Source organism: Penicillium coprophilum (genome assembly GCF_028826855.1).
Source record: "Penicillium coprophilum strain IBT 35676 chromosome Unknown utg000004l_segment0_segment0, whole genome shotgun sequence".
NCBI lineage: Eukaryota > Fungi > Ascomycota > Eurotiomycetes > Eurotiales > Aspergillaceae > Penicillium > Penicillium coprophilum.
The window spans coordinates 1,825,070-1,846,252 of record NW_026622723.1 but is presented as its reverse complement, the minus strand read 5'-3'; the positions used below and the strand labels follow the sequence as shown (position 1 = coordinate 1,846,252).

Here is a 21,183-nt window from a genome sequence, read left to right as displayed (position 1 = left end):
CCTCCTGACCCTAGAACACTAGCTCCAACGTGCAAGGAATATTTATCGACCCTACCTGACGCCACATGGCTGTCGCATGATGCATCCCACCCCATAGGGGATGTTACATAGATATACTACAACATATATTAAGGAAAACTCATGTACTCTTTTGGCTTCGTCCTAAAATAATTCTCAAAAAATGTGGACAGGTGAAAGGTCGCTCATAACTAAGAAAATCCATTCTTCATAATGTACATTACTCCCAGAAGTTGCTGGGCTTTGGGGTCCAGGGTTGTCTTTGTTGACCAGATGCTCAAACACAAATGTTCAATTTCCATCAAAGGGCCCTTCATTTCTGAGTCCATATCAGCAAATTTCTAGTCAAAGCTTAAGAGCGAATTTTCATACCATTATGGCAATCTATCATGGCGCCGGCACATACCTCTTGTGTGTATGTGTTCCATGGACACCCACACTTGACCTGTGGAATCATACAGATTCGACTGAAGAGGGGTCGTGCCGGCGAATACTAGATGATATGTTCATCGTTTGTAGACAAGTTCTGGTAGGAATGATGGGCAAAAATTCGAACGAAATAGGGTGAGGTATTGAGAAAATGAGAGAGAAAGCAAAGCCCAGGTATCAAATGGAATATCACAAGCAACGTATGCCGGTCAAATTTTGTTGTTCCCATTCATCAGGAAGACTTAGTCCCGGTCACCGCCAGCTTCAGGGCTGCGGCTTCGGTTGGGGCTTCTGCTGCGATTCCGAGTGGCTCGGCCCTTTGGCCCTCCATTCTTGTTCTTGCCTGATGGAGGTGGGCGGACAAAAGCATAATCGACACGAAGCGTCTGTTCGAGGAGCTTGTATCCGTTAAGGTTCTGGATAGCTTCACTGGCTTCGGGGAGAGTGGAGTATTCGATCAATGCGTAGCCCTGCCGGAACCTTTGTGTTAAACATCATTTCATTGCATGTAAAAAGGGTAGGCAAAGGTTCCCATATCTTAGATGAGGCGTTCTTTGTGGGAGGATGCATACCTTGACATAACCCGTTCGCCGATCAAGGTTCAAGCTGAAGTTTTTGATCTCGCCATACTCCGCAAAGAGTTCAGTCACATCTTCCTCTGATGACTCCTCGTGGATATTAGATACGATGATAATCCATCCTTCGATACTCCGCACGGCGACCGCGTTGCCCTGGGTGCGTGGTTCAAAACTGCGATCTGACTGCTCGGGAACGTCGTCATGCGCGACAGGAGGGTCAATTTCCATCTCGTTCGACATATCGTAAGGTAGGGGCGCAAGGCGATTGTGTTATTGTGTTGGTATGATGTTGGGGGGTTTAGCCTGCACGTTTGTAGCGGTCAATGAGCCTGAATCTGGATCGCGATCTGAAGTCTGCAGAGGGCGGAGGGCGGTATCACTGGGCGGTCTCATGGGCGGTCTCGGGCAACCTCACCTTCGAGAGAAAGCCGTCAGTCACATGACCACAGTCTACCCTTCCTATGTTGTAGATCGGTGTGCTGATAAGTCCGAGACCCTGGTACATGTACATATGTAAACGTTGAAATCATGCTGATCTCGTTTCGGAGTATCATCGAATTAACAAAATCCCACGTAGTATATAGTGTTGTAGAAAACGAAAGCCAGTTGTGTCATTAAATCTCTACCAAAAGTGATATTGCGACGCATTATCACCAGAACTAAACCCCGCCGAATAGTTGACTCACAGATGACTGTTACTTTGCTTCCCAATTTTGCAGGTTGGAGCGTCTTCTAGTCTCTTCCAAACACAGAGTTTGCAGACTCGAATCATTGTCAGCGATATTTTTATACGCAGTAGAAATGTCAAAGGAGTGGAGATTGTATTCGCTACCCCGTCTGTTCTATGTCTCTCGGCAAGCAGAAAACAGCGATCAACTGCCCTTGTCCGTATGAAGAAGCATCAAGGTTCAAAGACCAAAGAACGGTAAAAAAAAAGAAAAAAAAAAGTCAAAAGGTAGAAGGGAAGAGATAAATACACATTTGGTTCATATACAGGGAGGGGTTGTTCAATGACTATGAGAAAAACAAGAGAATCACCAATTCTGGTGTTGGACAAACCGAGGTCAGATTATCCAATTAAAAAAGTGGATATAAAGTAGCTTAGCGACGGTTATTGCCCATGCCGAGGATCTGGACCATGCGAATAAAGATGTTAATGAAGTCCAACTCGAGGCTGACGCACTCGTTGACTACATCACGCTTGATCAAGCCGCGCTCAGCAAGACGAGCATGGTGCAGAATCTTCTGCACATCGTAAAGAGTGAAACCACCGAAGACAGCAAGGCCACCGTACAGCCAGAGGCGCTCAGACCACATCAGAGTGCGAACGGCAGTAGCAGGGAGGACCATGGGGGCGAGTCCAGAGAGAGCAACGATAGTTACACCGGCAAGAAGGGGACCGCCCAGGTAGAGGTACTTCTCCTGCTTGGCAGTAGCACCGACAAAAGCGATTGAGCCCATCATACCAACAGTGTAAAGACCAGCGCGAGCGAGAATGGCAGGATTCATGAACATCAAGGGAGAAAGAAGAGCAGCCTGGGTAAGGTTGAAGACAGTCCAGCAGCCATACTTCATCATGTAGCTAATTAAAGGTCAGTGTCTTTCTGGAAAATTAAATAAAAAAACTGGCGAAGAACTTACTTATCCGGGGAAGTGTAGAAAGTGCCGTACATGGAGCCGATGCTGCCAACGAGACCGACACCCATAACGAGCCACGGGTTCATGGCCATGAGACGATAAGACCAGCCGCTCATATGGAGGGCACGAGCAGCAACACCAATGATACCAACACCAAGACCAGTGTGCATGAAAGTCTGATTCAAGTAGCTCTGCTCGTAAGCAGGCATACCGCCGTCTTCTCTCGTTTCACGGTTGAAGATGAAGTTGGTTGCCAGAACTGTACCACCAATAATGGCGGCGCCATACAACAGTTTCTGCGTCATATTACCATCCTGGGCAGGGTTGAAGCTCTGCTGCATATATGTACGGCGGAAGGCATTTTGGAAGTTCTGTCGGGACTTGGCGAAGATCGATGATGAAACGCCCTGAGGCTTTGTTGCTTGGGTAGGCTTGATGGGGGAGTTGTGAATGAATCGGGTGGTGTTTGTGAGCTTAGGGACCTGGCGCAGTGCCGAGGATACAGCGAACGGGCGCCGTAGGAAGAAAGCCATATTTGCGATGGGGATAGTCGAGAGTCGAAAGAGAGGCGACGTTTAAATGTCGGGCCCACGGGTGATATGCAGGCGATTACTCATATTCCGCCGGCGACCGCTTAAATCCGGAAAATTCCAGAATTAGTCACGTGCATCAAGAAGTGGGATGGGTTTGTAGACTCACAGTGAACCGCCAGAGCTCACTTTATGTATTTTTTTATCAGATCGGCCTGATTACAAATACGTCATCTTCTTCAGTTCAATTTTAGTTCGATTCCAGCCATGGCCTCAAGTCTAGAGACAATCAGCCTGCCACATCTACCATCGGTGCCTGTGCATGTTGCTCTATATCGCGATGTTCAAAATGCCGCCTCTCTGAAGGGTCAACTACTCGCTGGCCAAACAGATTTCCAGTATGCATTTATTGATGCAAGCATGGTATGTCAAGCTGTCATTGAGAGCTAATATCAGGAACTAGTCCACTAACACTAAGCGACAGGTTCTGTCAAGAGCTCACGCCACTGCTGCAGTATTCAGAGCAGTTAATGATTACATGCACAATCGACTGAAATCGCATAATGTTCATTCCGAGATCGTGTTCTCAATGAATCCTACAAATAATGTACGTCGCCAATTTTAGGAATTAGCTGCAATTGCTACTAAAGCCGGGACTAACACGGACTTAGATCACGGAATCATTCCGTAGATTCGGTATTTCCGATTCAACCAAAGACTTGTTGGTGATCAAGGTCTCTGTGTCTCCGGAGATAACACATGAATCCGTCGCGGCCCACTTGGACAGCTCGGTTGAAGGAACACCTGCACGTTTCGATGATCAGACACTATCCGAAATCTCTGATATCAACAAGATCAAGAAAGCGTACAAGCTAGGGGCTTTGCCTTCGCCAACTGCCAAGGAAAATGATGAGGTTAAGCAAAGACTCGAAAATTCCTTGCTGAGTGCAATTGCATTGAGGGGATCATGAGCAATTGCCAATATCAAGCCACCAAATTCACTGTGCCCAAAATGCCTCAAGTCTGCTATGGGGAGAGTGGGACATCTTGAACTCCAAATTGACTTTCAGAATACACCCATCATCAGTCACAAGCAGGTCGTATGGTTTTTCTGAGGTCTACTGTTACTCAGCCCCAGTGATGGGCAGAGATCACTTCAGATCTCTTTATCGAGAAAGTGCACGAAGTCAAGATCATGATGAATTGAACGAAATATTCTAGAGGTGCAGGGTCTGTTTATGGTTCGACGCGTCTGGCCCTGACCATTTGTATGTTGTGATACAAGACAGTCAAAATGTTTTGTTTAATCTCGGAATTGAATGATCCCAGTACTTAGCCTGCATTATATAAATCTACTCGGCTGAGGTTGAATGCATACAGTTGGTTGCCCGGCCGAACTATGTAGCCAACTCAAAATATTGCCAAGACCGCGGCCGATCCGCCCTTTTAGATCGAAACATTGAACTCGGATCTCCTAACGCTACTTCTCCAGCATGTCCGACTTGCATATACTTGATACTGCTTTGCCTTCAGTGTGAAATTTGCCTAATGTCTGATATAGTAAACTCAAACAGTACATGCGACTCTCCCTGATCATAACACCCTGAGACGCCATTCGCGACGATGGCCAGCATTGCAGATGTGATCATTTTGTCATCGTCTCCAAATCCACCACAGTCGCCAGGGCCAGCTAGGCATGATGCGAAGCGGGTCACTCAACTCTTGCCACGAGGCGAAACGCCACCACCAATACCCCCGACAGCCGATTTGTCTAAATCTCATACGCGTTCCCGTTTTTTTCCCACTCCAATCCCGAGCACCAAGTGTTTTGAGGACGTGACAAGACCGAAACAACGATCGATCAAGAAGGATCCTACTTCAAACCCCCGCAACCAAACTGCATCGAGCAAATCGCGGCGGAAGGCGAAGAAAGCCGCAGATGCGGCAGGAACAATTGCGCTTGGGGACGCCCAGCCAGAGCTTGCAGGCACGAAAGATGAAGCGGTGAAACCGACCAAAGGTCGTCCTCGCAAGAATATCATGAGCAAAGATACAGGAAATATGACTCTGGCTGGGAAAGTTACGAAGACGAGCGTCAATCCACTAGCAAAGAAATCCAACAAAGGTGAAAAGAAGACGGTTGCCACAAAAGTATCCTCCTCGGAAGACATACCCGAGGAACTTACTCTCGGGGAATCAAATGCTTTGAAAGAGGATGAAGCATTGCATCTAGATGAGGCAATGAGGAGAAGGATGGACTGGACACCACCAAGGGATACCGCTTACGAGGAAATTGCTACCGTGAACGATGGTGACAGCCAGGATAAAGACCGTGATTCGAATCTTGCGGGTGGATTTGGCAAGCGGCTATCCGACTACAATTATTCTGGGTCGGCTTTGATACCCCGCGACGTTGTGCAGAATGCGACTGGCGGAGGACCAACAAAGCGTCGACGGATAGAGCTAGTCAATCCTGAGATAAAGTTATTGTCCAATGAAAGGTACTCTGATTCAAGTGAACGGGCATCCGCGCAAGGAGAAAATATGGCATCGGGAATACCCAAAAAGACAACAAAGGGCAAGCCTAAGAAGTTTACCACCTTGACGGCGCGCATGACTGCGCAATATTCAATGCTCGACACAGAAGACGATGAGCCGGTAATTAATCGTCTTCCAGACATCAGGAAGGCAAAAGCAAGCCGAAGAAAGACCAAAGAGACAGAGAAAGAATCTTCGTTCACTGTACTTCCCCCGGAAGCAGCTGTCGAATTTCTTAATGACCAAGATCTTGTATTTGGTACCTGCAGTCAATTGGAAAGAGATGATTCGCCGCGGACTTTACGAGAAACCCAGCAAGCCATCCGTGCCTCCGAAGGTCTGTCATCTCCAGAAGGGACGCACAGCACAAACTCTACAGCGATCCAAGAGTCGTCTTCTTGTTCTGTATCAAGGCTGGCAGGAACCAGGAATCTGTGGTGTGTTGGCGCCAGAGACACCGAAGGTTCTTTGATGGAGCCAGAAACACTCAACATGGTTGACTTGACGGGTGGAGGAGAAACCCCCGCAAAGAAGAGTCACGACACTGTGGAATTGGAACGAGCAGGACGAGTAGGCCACGAAACTCTTGCGAGCAACTGGTTTGAGCTTGAGTTCGCCGACATAGATTCACCCTCAGAACAGAGATCATCATCGCTACCATTGGCCCAAAGGGCCTTGGGCTCAGATATGCAGGCTCAAGCTACGGTACCTACAGCTACAGCTACTACCATGCCCAAGGCTAGAGACAAAGCTGCAAAGCCTGCAAAGGGAGCCGATGGTCCCCCGACTGAAGCGGCTGGTTCCCAGCCAACTACCTCGCAGGCGCCTTCCATGCCACAATACTCCGGATTCACAGATATGGAATTGTCTAAACAGGTTTCCACTTATGGTTTCAAGCCAGTCAGAGGCCGCAAGAAGATGATCGATCTCCTTCAACAATGTTGGGAATCGAAAAATGGTAGCAATGCTACCTCTGGCAGCCAACCTGCTCGCCAATCCAAGCAACAGAAAGAAACTGTGTCTAAGATGGACAATGTTCCAACCCCCACCATGGATGCGAAGCCAAAGGCGACGGTGAAGTCTAAATCTGCGACATCTACAAAGGACCGAAAATCACTTGACGCGACGAAATCACCGTCTACCTCGCAATCCAATCCCCAGACAGGCCCGAAGAAAAACCCCAAAGGAAAGCCTATCACTGAGACCTCTATGTCATTCATTGATGTGGAAGAGATCCAAGACTCGGAAGAAGAAATCATTCCCTCTCCAAGTCAAGTACAAAGGCACTATACCGACATCTATTCAAAGTGCAAGGCAGACAGCCAAGCACACCAACGCTCTTTGGAAATCCTCACGAAAACACCGTCACCAAGTCCAACCAAGGGCAAGGTTTTTTCTTCCAGAATTTCAGCCAAAGGGCCAGCATCCTCTGCATCCCTCACAGCCACACGCACAGCCACACACACAGCAGAATCCTCTAAAGAAATTAATCTGGCAGGTATGTCTGCGCGAATCACCCAAGCTGTTCGGGTCCAGCCTCGGTTCTCGCCACTATCATCGTCTCGTGGTGGCCGTATTCGACCGACATGGCATGAAAAAATCCTCATGTATGACCCTATCATCCTCGAAGATTTCACCGCTTGGCTCAATGTCGAAGGACTGGGGCTTGTGGGCGAAGATCGCGAGGTTGGCACTGCGTCTGTCCGGGAATGGTGTGAAAGTAAAGGAATCTGTTGTTGTTGGAAAAGCAATGCCAGCTGGTAAAATCGCAAGGGTTATTTGCATTCATTTCTATTTTGGATACCCGGTTCACGAATCGGGATCATACTGCATTATACCCACTGACATGTCCTTTTGGAGGAAGATGAACATATCTACTTTTTCCATCTACTGTAAGAAGTCTCTCACATTCTCTACTTCACTAAGTGACAAAACGTCCACAGTATTCAAAATAAAAGCATTTGCGTACTCAAACAACGGATCTTATGGCCATGTGCCATTTTCAGTTTCTCGATCATACATTGCATATTGGACAGAACGGAACAGATGCAAACAGCAAACCAAGCCCTCGAGACATGATACCTTGTCTAAAAATAGCATGTGCGAAAAAGGCGTCACACTCATAGGAGAGTATGGTGATGATTTCCGGGGTTAAGATCCGGCTGGCAATTGAGTTAGCCCTCAATCAAAGAATCAGGACATGGATATGCCAATGTAAAATGTGAATTACAAAAGCGGGAAGAAAGACATACCTTGGAGTCATTCATAAGATTGGTTCTGTATGAATCATCCAGACAGGCTTGTAGCTCTGTATTCTTCTGCTGAAGCTGCGTGACCTGTTCCTTCAGGTTCTCGGACTGCGTCTTGAGCTTCTCGATAAGATTCCGCATTCGCCCAGCCTCACCACGCACCCAGGTCTCACCGGTGACACGGTCAGTGACTTTGCATGGGATATTGAGGACAAGGCAACAGCCGCAGCCTTCAGGATCGGGCGTACACTTCATCTTCTTGAGCTAGACATACAAATGCGTTAGTGCGGTGTTCTGAGCCAAAGCCAACGCGAGATCAGGATATGAATGGGCGTACCTTGCAACGATCACAGGCCTGGCCGACACGGTGTTGAGCCTTGGTGACCTTGGCACGTACCATGGCCGACCAGTCGGGCTCGGGGTCGTAGCGGCTGCGGCGAGTCTTCTTGGGCTTCGGGGCATTCTCGCTATGAGCGTCGTTGACGCGCTCGTCGTCGGGGATTGTAAAGTCTGGAGTATCCATGATGAGACTGGATGATCTTGTTTCTGGAAATGATGGTTAAATGGCTTCTCATCTCGTCTTCTTATGCAAAGCACCGAAGAAACATATTGAGTCTGTGTTTGAGATCTTGGAGTACTTGCCTTTCATTCTCTAGGCTAGTTCCAGGTAAGAATCAGTTTTTCTTGTCTATTTTTTTTTCTATCCAGAGAAAACATCCGAACCAGATCGCACTCAGATCACAAAACCTTTGTCTTGAGTAAAATCGCTTTGTTGGACCTTGCTGTCTCAACATGGCGCATAACAAATGACTGGGCTGTTTGACGCTGCTTGCTTTGTTAGACATGAGAAGTCCTCACTCAGAGTGTCTGGGTCAAGGACAGAGCCATTGTTGTATACACCTCATTGTCCTAGAAATTTTCTCGAACTTCTGGCTTTTCTTTTTCTTTAGCTTCTTCCAATGAGTTCTGTCGATCTTTTTGCTATATTGTCAATGGCTATACGCCTTGTCTAAAACAAAACTTGATCCATCCCATTACAAGATGTATCTATATGGCCCAATGAGAATGATCTGACCCTTGTCAGGACAATAGCACTTTTTATAAGTGGCTGTGCCCACTCGCCAACCCTTTATCAAGCCCAGGATCCTCATCAGCTCGATAGTTCTTCAAGATTTTCCCCATCTGCATTATTTATTCATGGTCTATCATCCTCAACTGTGTAGAAAGCAAAATATAAACACGTCCTTTATGAATGAGAGTTGTGGAAATTCGATGGCTCGTTGCATGGCTCTGAGTATCATTCGTATTCACATGATGAATCCTAATTGGGTGGGAAATTAGCCCTCTTTTGTATGAAAGTATCACTTCCCTAGAGGAAAGTAACCAATAGGTAAATTGATGTCCCAAAATAGCTGCCCATAACTCTCTAGCTCTTCACAGCCCTGGGGCCGAGCCACTACTGCACCTTCCTATGTGCTACATCAAACTTGGAAAGAGATCAACAGATCATTGCAAAGGAATGGAGGATATGAGAGCAATAAAATTGAAATTGAGATATAATAGAGGAATAAAATATATAGAAAATGGTGTAATGCCAATTTCTCCCAGCTCTGCAAACACACTCCTATCGATTCCAAGGGGCCAAGAACCGGGGGCAAACAGTCGATCCGATTGATCTTACAATAATAAGAAAAGAACCGAAGAGACCATGGAAAGCGAAAATCACAAAGTCAAGCTGAATAGAAACGAGGAATAAGAAATGAAAAGAGATGGAAGAAGAAGGGTGAAAAAGAAAAGAAGGGATGAGAAAAGTGAAAAGAAAAGAAAAGAAAAACGCGCTTGAATCTAAAAGGCCGCTTCCTCGTTGTCAGTCTCCAGCTCTAGGGACTGAGCTCGAGGTCGTTTTCGAGACACAGTAGGTGTGGTAGGAGCAGGATCAGACATGGCAGATGGCGATTCACTCGAGCGATCACGATGTTGTTTTTTCGTGTCCAAAAGTCGAAGTTGAGTTCTGCATTGATCAGGTGAATACAGTCTAGTACCCCCAAGTTCTTTCATCTACGAAAGATCAAAAGACACATTAGAACGTTTCCTATATAATACGAGCATAGGGAAGCTCACCTTGTCCGAGAGGAAATGAAATTTATCTTTTGCCCAGATCCCATGGGCGTGGATTAGGAGTTTGATCTAGTAGACTTGCGTCTCAGCATGGGTGTTCAACAGGTGTATACTCCAGCTCCTATAGCTTGTGTATACCATATGTTGCGGGAGGTACATACTCACATCTGATTCTTCCCAGCGCACCATTCGCTCTCGGAGTCGGCGATGGAGACGCATCTGCAGGCGCGCCTCGGAGGCATCTTTATTGAATCTTTCCCGGAATTCTTGACGCACGACCTTCCAGGCCGTTTGTCTATCACGCAGCTCCTCTACAAATGCATCTTCGTCTTCTGCTCGCGGATCACGTCGCCCGCGGCCTGGAGCTCGGACTTTAGGGAGTATATGTGGAGATGGCTGGATGTTCTGGCGATCTTGCTCCATCCGGAGAAGGCCCTCTGGATTGGGAGCGATGTTGATTGGAGTGTTGCTTGGTTGATCCCGCGAGGGTGCGTCCGAGGATGGGTGCCTGGCGCGCTTAGCTGGTGGTGGGCCCTGTGGCGACTGGCTAGGCGTTTGTCCCACGCTATGATGGAGATCACTTGGCCCCGGGGCGTACAGATAGGCGGAAGCGGGTGCTGAAGACCGGGGGAAGTCACTTGGGAACGGTGCAGAGATACCGAGGCCCACTGGGGCTGACATGGGGTCATTCATCCCATAATGGTATTCTTGTGTGCCGTAGCCATGTGAGTGATGACTGATTGCTGGGCTGGGACGAAACGAGCTGTCCGGGAGACTGATTGGTGTCAGGATGCTGGATGGAGCTAGAGGCTCTGTGCAGTACGGGCTGGTGGCTCCGACATACGGGGTCTAGATGGTATATGGATCAGCTCATGTTGAAACATACAGTGTTTTGGATCAGAAGTGCAAATGGACATACCGGTTGACTAGGCCAATGAGCTGGGATATCTTCGTAGTACTCTGACAATTCCTCAGAGGGGGGATACCCGAGCGATTAGACATGATGTTGACTGGTTGCACTCAAGCAAAACATAAAACACGGGGAAGTTTCACGAGTCCACTGCGCTGTCCGAGTGGAGAGAATAAACGCCGAAGCAGCAGAATATGAAACGAGATGTGAAACTCGATGTAGGGGAAGATGTGGAACTGCAGGCGGCTGGCAGACTATGGTGGTTTGCTGAACAGTTAGGGTTGTATGTGTATATCAATAAGGCTTTCCACTCCGAGGATGTTGAAGAAAATATTCACATTCCCAACCACCGACGAGAGTCGATTTTATAAGATTCATGCGAGCAAGAAAAGAGGGGAAGATTTAAAAGCAAGAAAGATGCACAATTCCGCCTGTCCTCCACTTTGAGCGATATCACAGCCAGCACCGGGGATGCCTCGTAAGGCACGGTGTGAACAATCAGTAGAGGTATGAACCATAGGCTCAGAGAGCACCAAAACAGAGATCAGTACCGCCGACGAGCGCTGTGCCGCATTAGAACGTAGGGAAACTCATGAAGACTCGACGAGAGCCTATATTTAAGCGCTGCGGGCTCAATAGTCCAATGTTGATATCCATATTCCGCCCCCATCCCTGGATGGGGGCTCAGACTCTGCATGGTGAATAGGAATTAAAGTCAGTCCATGACCTCAGACCCACTACAACGGGCCAAAAAATAAAAAAGAATAATTCAAACAGGAATTACTGCGCTGCTGAGGGTTGTGGAGGATCCTCCACAAAGGAGACAAAGCGTAGCGCTTAGAGCTCTGGAGGAATCCACCGGACGGATTTTGGACCCCATTGAAAATTATAATATCAATACTAAGCCCATCAATGATATACAGGTTTCAATATAGTCAGACAAAAACGTTCACCTGCCCCCCAAATCCGATATTGGCCCCTCTTCATGAAGATCTCAAGTCAGCCTTGTGCCTCTCTACGCTAATATTTCATTTTGGCAACCAGAAGTAGAAGAAAAGAAGAAAAGAAGAAAAGAAGAAAAGAAAATCCCTCAAGGTGACGCTAGATTCCAACACACCGGTTGTGGGAATGGGAGGGATCATGATCCTTCTCCATGCATTCTCCATGCAATCTCCATGCATTCATTCCCCAGAGGCGTTGCTCCAGACGGGCGGCTCTTGACTGGCCATAGATGGCCGAAAACTCTTTGAGGCTGAGAAGACCCCACGCGCCGTGGCTTTGTCCACGGAGAATTCATGACCGCTGGTTAAGCGCTGATGCAGACACCCGGTAAACCCCGGTCATCTCGAAGATGCAGAACAACCTTGGAACATTCTTTGTGATATTTATTTTCTTTCATTTCTAATTTTCTTGCATATGTAGGGATCTCTAGCAGAAAAAAAAAAAAAGAGAAAGAGAAAAAAAAAAAGAACTATGGCAGTTTTTTCCCCCTCTCAATTTTCCACCTCTCCGGTGATCGTTTGCTTCCGAGGTCACCTCTCCGAGCCACATCCTGCGTCTAAGCGCCCGAGAAAAAGCCAGTGTCTGGACCTTGAATAACACGCTCACATTTTGTGGATCTGCACATCGCAGTCGAGAAAACATCGGGAGTTGATAGCTCCCATGTATCTTTCTTCTGGGGGAGTAACCAGTTGAATCTCGGGACATGTACGCCGTGCTCCGTAGAGACTTTGAAGATCGTTCCCAGGCGTAGTAAACGCTTGTATTTCCTGGATGTTGAATACTGACAACTGACTATTGGCTCTTTATTTTCTCACTTTCTCGTGTAGGAACTTCTGTCCCTGGCTTATCTTATGTGATAGCTACTTGCATATTGATTCACCATACTTTGGGGGCCAAGTGCTCCTTTAGGTATGCCGAATATACGGGGGCTAGACTCATAGATACCCATGGACCCTAAAGGTAACACTTTTTCACCCCGAGAGCGCCCCCATAAAAGCGGCAGCTAAAAAAGACCCCATAGACAATCTCGTAGGACCATTTACCGGCCGATTTCCAGACATATTGTACAAGAAATCAGAATCCATAGCAGGCTCCTAGATCAAAGGAAATCAAATGGCCCCAAGCAGCTTGGAGCTCGTATGGTATATTTCATACATGTTCTCATTGCTTACTTCTATCCAAAGGCCCGAGAATCGAAAGGTAGGTATCAACTCCTGTGGGATGACCAGATTATAACAGCAATGGCGGGTCTTCCCGTGCAATCAACCCCTTTAGAGGCCTAGAGAGCTCTGCTTAACATCCAAAAACCAACTTGACTGACATATACGTGTCGCCGTGAACGACTCTGCCCATGGCAAATCATCACTTAACGAGAATCGTTCACCCGGTGATCATCCGTTTCGTCTTCGTCCCCCGAAAACCCATCTAAGCTATCATCATGATGATGTCCCTTGTTGTGACCATTGGTTTCCAGGGTATCGTCGGCTGCTATGGAAATACCACGAGCGCCCCATCGGTTTTGGTTTGATTGACCATCCACACCTTCCTCCTCGTCTCGAAGGTGCTGTTCTTCGTCTGCAGAGCGTCGCGATGTCCGGAAATTCATCACACGATTCACCAGCCAGCTGTTCCCATAGTCCTCGGAGTCAACGACACCACCATTGCGAAGCTTGACTCGCTGGCGCGAATAGTATACCCATGCAAAGTCGACATAAAAGGCGGTCTGTACAATTCCAAACACGACGGCGATCCAATCATAGAAGGGCTCCTTATTGGCGAGGCGGACTATCCAATTGAGGATGTAGAATGCTCTGTAAGAGCCCAGAGCAAGTAGGTAATATGAGTCGATCACCGTCGGGACAGTGGTCTGACGAAGGAGAAGGAGCTGCGGCAAAACACACACAGACTCAAGAATAATGGAGAAGGCCCAGCAAAACTAAGTGATTGGATATGTTAAACTGCAGAATATGAATACTTTGGGCTTGTCCCACTTACTTCAAGGAACCATGCATTGTAAGCCTCTTTTTCGAGAAGCCAGATTGAAATAGGTGCCAAAACAGCGGACCCAGCCACAGACCACAAACCGAGTTTCCAAGCTCGCTCTCTCTCTCGCGTCCGCGGATATACCTTCATCATCAGGTATATCAGATATGCGGATGAGATGATATAGAAGAGCTTGAAAGAGACATTCCAAATGCCGTGCCATGTCCCACGCGTGTACGTGTGGGGATCAAGCAAATCAAGATAGCGAAATATGAAGACGGCACCATAAAGAAGCTGCGTGAGGAGTGAGACGCCTAAATCAATTTCACGTGTCAGTAACCTTTGCAGTGTACCTAGGTAGCTCCAATCAGATTGATGCAGGGATGTACGAACCCTCAGCGCTCTTATTCTTGTGAATAGCCCAAATTAGGACACATATTGACCCTAAGTGGGACAGATCTGCAATTATGCGAAAGACATTCCAGGCCACCATGGCTGTACGTGGTCGAAGAATCAAACAGTAAGTTGGACGTGGGGTGTGGACACTTGTCAAGCTATCACTATCGAGGTCGGCGGTAAGTATCTGGTGGAATGAGAATAATCAGGTGCCGAGTACTCCGTAGACTGAAGAAGAAATGAGTTCTTTGTTCTTTGGCTTTTTTTTTCGTATATACGTTCCCCCCTCCAATGAGATCAAGCAGGGAGATGCAACCTGGTAAGGATATTGGCGCTGTTGGAGTGACTGGGAGTTCGTTATCGGTGATCCACATAAGCTTGGGCCGCGTGTCTTCCTCTCACGTGAGCTTGACGTCAGCGTGTATTGGAAGCTCTGGGGTAGTTGGCGAAAAAAAAAATATGGTGAATTGATTTTATTAGATGACGAAAGAGCTGCATACCTCTTGATTCTATCTTGTTGCCTAGTGTAGTTACGGTTGACATGTGCTGTTCAACACCGCTGTTCCAGTGTATATATACGCGGGGAACTCACAACAGGTGGAAATTGTGAAGAAATATATATAATTCGATGATCGAACTTCGAGGTACTAGACATACTGTGAGGAATGTTGCTTTTAGCAAGCCATAAAAATCAAGGCCCACCAAGAATCATTAGAGGATATGATATGAACTAAAGAAACAAAAGATGCGGGGATGTTCAGGAGCAAAGGCCATGAGGACGCACAACTTACTCAATAGACATTGAGTTATCAAAAGTTGGTTCGAGGCTCTTCTTAAGCTTCTGGAGTTATACCAATGAGCTGGGATTCCAGTTGGAAGATCAATATCTGTTTATTTGCGTTTGTAGCCGTGGTGGATTCAGGCCTAGATGCACCAAGTGATGCAGGCGACGCGGTAAGATTCCCAAAGCAGATGTAATCGCTGCAGCATGAGTAGTACCCAATCATCATTTTCATTACCGTTGATATTCCCAGGAGTAGGGAGCAGTGATCACTTATGTAGTAAGAACGGGGTTTGGTCTGGTGGAAAGGAGTCTATTTCATCGTAGAACGGTTGAAACGATTTGACGGGATACAAACAGCAAGGAGTTGGTCATATTCAACGAGTCCTTTTATTGCATGAGTCTAGTATTCAGGAATATTAGCACCTTCTATGGAAACACATATCTTCTCGGTTGGGTTGATCAAGGAACTTAATATCCCTAGATTTTAGAAAACCACTTCCTGTTTATTGAAACCGGTGATGCAAGTCATAAATACGCCCCCAGCAACTCTTGGCACTACCTATTTGCATGGATAATATACTGCACCAGGACATTCAGCACACCTGATCCTTTGCATGCATCCTCAAACCTGACTGGAGACACTCCATTTGATATCTCAGAGTCAATGGATACCGCCAGGAAATCCAGTCGACCTGGTCGGCTTGGTCATCGACAAACTTGTCTATTATCACCAATTGGAGATTTGACAGGGGGGATGAACTGTGTGTGACAAAGAAAAACGCCGGCAGGATTCTGAGAGGCTGGGCTTCTTGAATATATACACGCCTTGAATGAACCCCGCGCGGTACTAAAAAACCAAAAGGAGATGCTGATAGGGTTATCTAGACCTTCTACCCCATACCGTGCATGCTCTCAATCACGACCTGCATGGGTGCAAAGAGGGGATGCTACGCGGTGGCTTCACACGAACCCGTCTTGTGGCTGATCTAGCCCGCCAAGTGTCGGGTTGGACGGAGACTTCTACTTCTGTCGATTGACTGTTGGTGATCGCAGGATGAGTTGCCGGGGCCACTGGATGCCTTTACAATAGTTAGGCCCTCGGGCGTGTCGTGAACTCGCATTGGGCGTGTCCTGTCATCCTCGCACGGTGTTGTGAGATCTCGCCGGGTCACCGGATTTTGGAACAGGCCACTCGCGGGTCTCTTCGGCCCAAATGTCTCATGGAATCTGTCGGACGTGGTTATTCTTGCTTCTGCATCTTGATGTTGGTCGAATTGGATCCCAGGATGAGCCATGAATTGTGATAGGGCCCCTGTCCGGGCATCGGTTCCTAGGCCAGGCAAGAACGGGTTGTGGAATGCACCGGAGGGGAGGAAAGTGGTTGGAGGCGCATTTGAATCGACACTGAATTTTAATTTGATTGCATGAATAGTCTACATTTGATATAAGGAGAAAAGGCCAACATAAAAGGGATATAGAGAAAGGTAATGGAGGGGTTCTTAGGAAAACAGATCTAGAAAATCAAAACATTAAATCAGACCGATTAAAACAGCGAGATATAAATCAAAATCAAAATCAAAATCAAAAGCTATATAGATCTTAACTCGAAATATCCCAAGTGCTATTATTACTTTGTTGTGATATGAGGTGACTCCATCCCCGCTCCTTTCCTCTCACACTTCTCCTCCTTTCTCTTCCCTCTGTAACCTTGTCTCTCTCTCTCTCCCTCTCTCTCTTTCTCCTTGTCCTTTTTTTTTTTGGCTAAAGTCTTCGGGGTTTTTTTTGTCTCTCTCTCTCTCTCTCTCTCTTGGGGGTTCCTCTCCTCAACCTTACCTCCCCTCCAAAGTCAACCCGTCCTCCCAGCCTCATGTTCTCCCCGTATTCGGAAGAATTCGAGGTCCCCGAATCGACGCTTCGACCATGCGATTTTGACCTGTGAGCTTCCCCTTGGCTACCCCCCCAACTACACAGGACTTAAAACACTCCGGTCGGAATTCTGGACTTCTCTGTGTCGCGATTTATACCTTTTTATTGTCTCTGTTACCTTGGTCAGTCTGGTTCTGCCTGGGATGCGCCTGTGTCATCGTCTTTAGTGTAACGCTTCCTGAGAGTTGACCAAGGCGCGCCAGTACCAGATCCTGCTAACCCCCCTACGCGGCCTTTTTGTATGTACAGATGAATCGGCACAGTGTGATTGCAAAAGTGTGTCTTTCACCATGTCGTAAGTCCCTTCGTCTGTGATCTCCATCCGGCCTCCAGCTGTGGGAGGGAGACTGGGTTGGAATTCAAGTGCACTTGGTCGCGATCTTACCATATGGCTTCAACTCATATGTTTCTTCTATTCTCTGACTCTGTACCCGATTAGTTCACCTCCGACATCTAAGCGCCTCAAGACGTCGGCGACTACCAGCGCTCCCCCGCATATGCTTGCCCAACAACAAATCCATCCATTCCACCGCGTCCCAACCTTTGAAGGCATCCCGATTCCGACTGCTCCTATACCTCAACAAAACCCCGGCGCTTCGCGCAAACGTCCACCTTCTCCTACGGGATCCTCAGCCATGATGGCAGCCTCAGGGAATCCTACGGGTGTAATTGATGACCCCGGTGCCATTCCCACGGTGGAGTCTACGCCCAAGAAAAAGGGACGTACAAATACCCCATGGACTGCAGAGGAGGAGCAAAGGCTTAAGACAATGCGCGACGCTGGGCGCAGTTGGAGCGAAATCGCCAAGGTGCGCGCACGGCTTTTTATAGGCTGAAGCTATGGGTTGCTGACCTGGCTCTCTTTTTTTTTACCTGTAGACTTTCCCGACCCGAACCGAGGGCAGTGTCAAGAAGCATTGGTATAAGGTACGCAATATCAAGCGAACCCAGTAATACCATGTCTTGTCTTACTGACACCTTACGCAGGACATGCACTACGCGGAATTTGCCGAAGATGAGGTATGATCCCGATTTATTTTTAATGTCCGTTGTCGCATCCGCCTCTGACGTCGCACAGTCTGTGAAGCTTCGCGAGGCGATCAAGGAGTACGAGGCAAACAAATGGAAGGTGATCGGTCAGAAAGTGGGAAAGCCTGCCAAAGTGAGTATCGGAATTTCCTGCATGTCATTGTGCCATCTAATCTCAATATCTTCCGACAGGCTTGCGAACAGTATGCCAAAGAGCATTTCAAGAACGTCTGACGATGACGCCTCTGATGAAGTGATGATATCGTTTTCTTAGCATCTTTTACGAATTTGGCATTCTCTCTTCCGGATTCCCTGCAATTCCAGAGCGATGCAAGTTTCATCTGTGGCCGCTGGAGGTCATTGATTTTACAAGGCAGATGGAGTTGGTGATCTGGATCTCTTTCAATTTTATTGGTTCTTATTCTATGTGCGCTATGGACCCCTGCGCCTCCATGTTTTCTTTTCTTATTTTTCTTTTTTTCCTTGAAGGCGTCTTTTTTTTTTTGACAAGCGCTGATTCTTTTTGCGCTTTTGTGTCCATCAATACCATATGATTCCTACTTATTCCAGTAGGAAACTGCATTAGCAGAAGAGCAGAAGGAAATGTACTTTGTAAAGGTGTATGTACAACATACAATGGATATCTCCAGCTAAGGTGGAGGCGGAAAAAGGCCAAAGCGGGCGGATCTTATTTTTTGCCCCCGGCAATTGCCCCCCCATTTTTCCCCCACTGGAAATTGGATGCTTTTCACAAGTGCACTGTTACTTTGTTTTCGAATTGAACCTCACATTACAAGGTATACCGAACCCTGAGATTACCTTGAACCAAGTCCGCTGATGCTACGGTATTTGTAGTGACTCTTCTCGGAAGGTAACACAACCTCACGGCTACCATGAAGACGAGTAGCGTGGTATTCTCTCACGATCAAGGTATCTAGGACAAACCTCCTGCATGAAGACCGGTGTTCGACAATCGTCGTTCTGAGAATATACGGTTAGACTTGATCTGGGTAATTCCAGCGAAAGGACTCAATGCGCTTTTACTCTCCTCGATTAGGTGTGATACTAACAGAGACGCAGCATGGCACCGGAAAATGATATCACTGCCCTAGAGGTACACCCCAACAAGAAAGACCTGACTACTGAAACCCCTGATGTGGCCAATCAAGATGAGGGAATCTACGCCGAGACCACGACCAATCGCCGCAATCCCGTTGGATCACGATTGGGCTCCGTTATCAAAGCCTTTGAGAACCAGCTCATCGAGTATAACTTGGAAGCGCGGGGTATTGAACGAGTCGCTCCAGATGAGCGCATGAAGCGCCACACCTGGATGTCGTATCTACAAGTGTTCTTACTTTGGATCTCTATCAACCTTGCACCCAATAACATTACCCTCGGGATGCTAGGGCCTGCCGTGTATGGTCTCAGCTTCCGGGACACGGCGCTTTGCGCTGTATTTGGCGCCTGTGTTGGTTCCATCGTCTCCTCTTGGATGGCCACATGGGGGCCCGCTTCCGGGATTCGGACATTGGTACGTAGTACACATGGAAGCTGTTGGATCATTGTTTGATAGAGAATGCTAATTGGTGACCAGGCCTTTGGGAGGTATTCGATGGGCTGGTGGCCCAGCAAGATCATTGTTCTATTAAATCTTGTTCAGATGATTGGATACGGCTTGATCGATTGCGTCGTTGGCGGACAAATCTTGTCTGCTGTCTCCCCTGGCGGCATGTCTGTAGCTGTCGGTAAGTGATCAGCAAACTGGTGAACTCTACACATTAGTAGTGATACTAATACTGATATCTCAGGCATTGTGATCATCGCGGTTCTCAGCTGGGCTGTGGCCACATTCGGCATCCAAGTCTTCCACTACTATGAGCGGTTAGTTTGACGGCTCATACCACGAGGGACAGTGTCACTGACTTGTCTCAAATTAGATTCGCCTTTTTGCCCCAAGTAATTGTGGTCTTCATCCTCTTTGGGGTATCATCTGTAAAGTTTGACCTGTCAACCACCTCTGTCGGTGATCCCAGGACATTAGCTGGTAATAGGTGAGTCTGCACCTTAAACCTAATCATCAACGTCCCAAGGTTTTCTAACATGCTTCTAGGCTATCCTTCTTCTCCATCTGCCTGAGCGCCGCAGTCACCTACGCCCCACTCGCGGCCGACTTCTTCGTTTACTACCCCGAAAATACCTCTTCCGTGAAGCTATTCAGCCTAAGCCTGGCAGGCCTCCTCGTCTCCTTCACCATGGCTCTAGTCTGCGGTGCTGGGCTGGCCTCGGGCATTTCTACCCACCCAGAGTACTCTGCCGCCTACGAGCAAGGCCAAGGAGCACTTATCGTCGAGGGATTCGGCCCGCTACACGGCTTCGGCAAGTTCTGCTCTGTGATCTGCGCCTTAGGCCTGATTGCCAATACCGTCGCGCCCACGTACTCCGCTGGAATCGACTTCCAGATCCTCGGTCGCTACGCCGAGGCAGTACCGCGCGTCATCTGGAATACCATTGCCGTCATTATCTATACCGTCTGTGCGCTAGTTGGTCGCAGCAACCTCTCTGAGATTTTCACCAATTTCCTCGCTTTGATGGGCTACTGGGTTGTCATCTGGATTGCCATTGTTCTCGAGGAGCGGTTCATCTTCCGTCTTCGCACAGGATACAACTGGGCGATCTGGCGGGATCCATCAAAGCTGCCCATTGGAATTGCGGCTTTCGCTGCCTTTGTTATTGGCTGGGTTGGCGCCGTGTTGTGTATGGCGCAGGTGTGGTACATCGGACCCATTGCCAAATTGGTCGGCGAATATGGTGCTGATGTAAGTTGAATCCCACTTCCCACAATGTGTGTCTCTTGATCCTAACTTATCGCTCGCTAGATGGGAATCTACGTCGGGTTCTGTTGGACTGCCCTCGTATACCCCCTCTCAGATTTATCGAACTTCGCTTCGTGGGTCGCTAGGCATTGGCTGATGTATAATGTCCTGTCCAAACATTTGAGTGATCTTGGTTCTTCTTGAGCGAGGCTTTGCGCAGTGTTTCATTATCTACTTCC

General features: G+C 47.8%; 9 protein-coding genes across 9 annotated transcripts; 4 read left to right on the top strand and 5 right to left on the bottom strand.

The window, feature by feature from the left end:
• Positions 1-689: 689 nt before the first annotated feature.
• On the bottom strand, positions 690-1,265 carry N7500_005110 (RBM8 family RNA-binding protein; the record flags this gene model as incomplete). The annotated part of the gene is made up of 2 exons (XM_056676255.1): positions 690-917; positions 1,020-1,265. 2 exons carry the CDS (start codon positions 1,263-1,265, stop codon positions 690-692), a joined length of 474 nt encoding a protein of 157 aa, XP_056531255.1.
• Positions 1,266-2,126: 861 nt separating this feature from the next.
• N7500_005109 (Bax Inhibitor family protein) lies at positions 2,127-3,196 on the bottom strand (the record flags this gene model as incomplete). Its single annotated transcript, XM_056676254.1, has 2 exons — positions 2,127-2,607; positions 2,667-3,196. 2 exons carry the CDS (start codon positions 3,194-3,196, stop codon positions 2,127-2,129), a joined length of 1,011 nt encoding a protein of 336 aa, XP_056531254.1.
• Positions 3,197-3,460: 264 nt separating this feature from the next.
• On the top strand, positions 3,461-4,164 carry N7500_005108 (EKC/KEOPS complex subunit CGI121/TPRKB; the record flags this gene model as incomplete). Its single annotated transcript, XM_056676253.1, has 3 exons — positions 3,461-3,616; positions 3,678-3,800; positions 3,865-4,164. 3 exons carry the CDS (start codon positions 3,461-3,463, stop codon positions 4,162-4,164), a joined length of 579 nt encoding a protein of 192 aa, XP_056531253.1.
• Positions 4,165-4,816: 652 nt separating this feature from the next.
• On the top strand, positions 4,817-7,495 carry slx4 (the record flags this gene model as incomplete). Its single annotated transcript, XM_056676252.1, has 1 exon — positions 4,817-7,495. The coding sequence occupies one exon, from the start codon at positions 4,817-4,819 to the stop codon at positions 7,493-7,495; it is 2,679 nt and encodes an 892-aa protein (XP_056531252.1).
• A 356-nt stretch (positions 7,496-7,851) lies between these two features.
• Positions 7,852-8,503, bottom strand: N7500_005106 (putative C6 finger domain protein; the record flags this gene model as incomplete). Its single annotated transcript, XM_056676251.1, has 3 exons — positions 7,852-7,893; positions 7,984-8,244; positions 8,318-8,503. 3 exons carry the CDS (start codon positions 8,501-8,503, stop codon positions 7,852-7,854), a joined length of 489 nt encoding a protein of 162 aa, XP_056531251.1.
• Positions 8,504-9,825: 1,322 nt separating this feature from the next.
• N7500_005105 (uncharacterized protein) lies at positions 9,826-11,100 on the bottom strand (the record flags this gene model as incomplete). Its single annotated transcript, XM_056676250.1, has 5 exons — positions 9,826-10,038; positions 10,102-10,167; positions 10,264-10,947; positions 11,018-11,058; positions 11,085-11,100. The coding sequence occupies 5 exons, from the start codon at positions 11,098-11,100 to the stop codon at positions 9,826-9,828; spliced, it is 1,020 nt and encodes a 339-aa protein (XP_056531250.1).
• A 2,276-nt stretch (positions 11,101-13,376) lies between these two features.
• Positions 13,377-14,486, bottom strand: N7500_005104 (ER lumen protein-retaining receptor; the record flags this gene model as incomplete). Its single annotated transcript, XM_056676249.1, has 3 exons — positions 13,377-13,946; positions 14,006-14,307; positions 14,387-14,486. The coding sequence occupies 3 exons, from the start codon at positions 14,484-14,486 to the stop codon at positions 13,377-13,379; spliced, it is 972 nt and encodes a 323-aa protein (XP_056531249.1).
• A 3,110-nt stretch (positions 14,487-17,596) lies between these two features.
• Positions 17,597-18,362, top strand: N7500_005103 (SANT/Myb-like DNA-binding domain-containing protein; the record flags this gene model as incomplete). Its single annotated transcript, XM_056676248.1, has 5 exons — positions 17,597-17,908; positions 17,979-18,026; positions 18,087-18,119; positions 18,178-18,261; positions 18,321-18,362. The coding sequence occupies 5 exons, from the start codon at positions 17,597-17,599 to the stop codon at positions 18,360-18,362; spliced, it is 519 nt and encodes a 172-aa protein (XP_056531248.1).
• An 847-nt stretch (positions 18,363-19,209) lies between these two features.
• N7500_005102 (purine-cytosine permease family protein) lies at positions 19,210-20,956 on the top strand (the record flags this gene model as incomplete). The annotated part of the gene is made up of 5 exons (XM_056676247.1): positions 19,210-19,662; positions 19,726-19,876; positions 19,940-20,012; positions 20,069-20,182; positions 20,242-20,956. 5 exons carry the CDS (start codon positions 19,210-19,212, stop codon positions 20,954-20,956), a joined length of 1,506 nt encoding a protein of 501 aa, XP_056531247.1.
• Positions 20,957-21,183: the final 227 nt, after the last annotated feature.